The following is a 2,954-nucleotide window of genomic DNA, read 5'->3' as shown; positions in this document are numbered from 1 at the left end:
AACAGGCGAGTGAAACAGTTTGTGTTGTAGCAAATTCATTAATTACAAATGAGCTACAGGAGAGAAATAACTGATTTCCAGGACAAAAAAAAACTAGTTTGGTTTGAAACCATTTTCACTCAGGAATTGCTAATAAATTTCACAATTACAAAGAAAAAGTAAGTAACACACTGAATTAATTAAACATTTTTAAGTAAATAGACTGAAATAGTATTTTCTTGCAAAATACTTGAATAATCTTTGTATTATTTAGAACTTAATACACAAGCTTTTCACCTACTTAAACACAGTTTTTTTTAAGCACATACTTTGTATAATGTATTTGATTAATGTACAATAAATGAATGCAAAAAAAATTACCATCTATATTTTATGTGTTACAACTCACCTACATTTCATCAGCTACAGTATATTGTGTGTGTGTGTGTGTGTGTGTGTGGGTGTGTGGGTGTGTGGGTGGGTGGGTGGGGGGGGGAGGCTGGGTGGGAGGGGGACCTGGTGTCACTAGTCACACCCATATTATTAATAAACAACAGATCACTCTCTGTTGAAACTCAAAACATAAATCTGAACAGATCAAAAGCATGAACATGGAGAGACATCTACTACTGATTGTCATAACAGTATCAGGTAAAGTGCTCTTGATTATTTTAACAAGTCAAATTCAAATTTTTAAGTCAAAGTCAACGTTTCACATTTTAAAGCAGTGTTTTAAGCTATGATAAACACTACTTCAAGCTATACAATTACAAATATACACTTTGGTTTGGCTTTATTAAACGGACTGTTATGTTGTCTAAATTTCTTTCCAGGTGTATTACCTGACAGCATTGGACCGAAAGACAAGGAAGCAATAATCAGTAAAGAAGGAGAGTCTGTGACACTGAGCTGCACATACAGTACAACCAGCAATGACATCTTGCTTTACTGGTACAGACAGAATCCAAACACAGAACCGCAGTATTTACTGTGGAAAGGTGCTCAATCATGGAGCCGTGAGGAGAACATACCAGACCGTCAACGGTTTCAGTCGACTACATCCCAAACATCCACTGAACTCATTATTAACAGTGTAACTCTGTCAGATTCAGCTCTCTATTACTGTGCTCTAAGAGTAGAAGCCCAGTGATACAAAATGCCTGAGAGGCTTTACAAAAACTCACACACAAGAGAAATCAATTGATTCTCCCACAAAGCCACATTTTATATCTCTCATAACCCACACAGAACATAATACAGTACACCACAATATGGTAACAGCTGCTTTAATGAGAGTGAAAGAGGATCAAAGTAAATAATAATAAGATTATTTAACAAATTAAATATTTACATTTCATTTTCACACACACCTTAACTTAATGGGGGGGGGGGGGGATATATAAGAGATGTGTGTATATAATATATATATGTCCATTAACGATGTATATATATATATATATATATATATATATATATATATATATATATAATGTTCATTAACGAAGGTTAACAGATGCAACTATTAATCTATAAAAGGTATTAATAAATGCTGAGATTAACATTAAGATTAATAAATTCAGTAGAAGTATTGTTCATTATTAGTTTATGTTAACTAATGTTAACTGATGAAACCTTATGTTGTTAAAGGGATAGTTCACTTTGAAAATTAATTTTTGATATGTTTTAGCTTACCTCAAGGGCATCCAAGATGTAGGTGTCTTTGTGTCCACAGTATTTTCAATTTTGATATTTTTAGGTCAAACCGTTCTTGTCTGTCAGTCATATAATGCAGTCCTATGGGGTCCACCTCAAAGAGCATGCACAGAGAAGTCCAAATTAAACATGATTTAATGACTCGTAAATGTAAGTACACATTGATGGCCTAAGACACGAAACGAGCGGTTTGTGTGAGAAAACGAACAGTATTTATATCGTTTTTACCTCTTGTAAACACAGCCACGTCCAAGTGATCTGAGGGCGCGGGCTCTTCGGTCTTTTCCGGCAAGCGCCGGAAGTGATCTCTCGCGCGTGTACGTCACTCATACAATTTTTTTTATATATTTTTTTTATTGCAATACACTTACACACCCTTGCCACTAACAATAATAATACAAACAAATATTATATAAAAAAAAATTTGACGGAGAAGTGGTAGGCGGAGTTTCCTTTGCAGCGCCTCTTACGCATTTAACGGTTCGCGATTCGCACTACGCAGCAGTTCGCGCGAGTCTTCAAACGAGCATCAGGTAACGTTAAAGCTAATACGGAAAATTACATTTATCCTACGATCACCATGCTACTCTAAAAGTTGCGGTAGCAAGCGAGTTATTCTTAACTATAATAAAAGTATAACTCGATTTCAGACGCATTCTTCTGAGTGACAATGTTTTTCGTTTTTATCCAAGGAATAAAAGTGCAAGGGGAAATACATCTAGTTAAATGAAATCTTAAGTCAATGTCCAACTCTAAATTGTAAGGAACTTATATCTTTGATTTCATAGTAACGCTTTGCAATAATGTTCATTTGTTCATTACTCATATAGCATGCCATGTACTAACCATGAGCAACACATTTGTTACTGTATATCTTAGTTAATAATACAACTGTTAATTGTTTATTCATGTTATGTCACAGTCAGTGCATTAACTAATGATAACAAATACAACTTTTGATTTTAATGTTTTAGTAAATGCTGAAATTAATATTAACTAAGATTAATAAATGCTGTAAGTGCAGTTCATTATTAGCTAATGCTAACTAATTTAATGAAACCTTACTGTAAAGTGTTACTGATTCATGATAGCTAACACTGTCTTTCATACATATAATACATACATTAAATTTACAACATCAACAAAACTAAAAATTAGTTTTCCATAAAATTATTAATTTTACCTTCTTGATTCTCACTGTTTTGTTTGGTAAAGTAAATAATATTTAGTAATATTATCATAATTTCCCTATTTTCATTTGA

The 2,954-nt window shown here is 33.2% G+C and overlaps 1 gene segment (V, D, J or C); it reads left to right on the top strand.

Moving 5' to 3' along the window:
* The first annotated feature begins 552 nt into the window (after positions 1–552).
* Positions 553–1,159, top strand: LOC130071602 (T cell receptor alpha variable 14/delta variable 4-like). The segment is given in 2 exon segments: positions 553–630; positions 813–1,159. Coding segments are annotated over 2 exon segments (363 nt in total).
* Positions 1,160–2,954: the final 1,795 nt, after the last annotated feature.

This window comes from Rhinichthys klamathensis, unplaced genomic scaffold (genome assembly GCF_029890125.1).
Source record: "Rhinichthys klamathensis goyatoka isolate OS25496 unplaced genomic scaffold, OSU_Roscu_1.1 h1tg000446l_1, whole genome shotgun sequence".
Classification (NCBI taxonomy): Eukaryota; Metazoa; Chordata; class Actinopteri; order Cypriniformes; family Leuciscidae; genus Rhinichthys; species Rhinichthys klamathensis.
The sequence above is the reverse complement of the archived record's forward strand: the minus strand, read 5'-3'. Positions and strand labels throughout refer to the sequence as shown.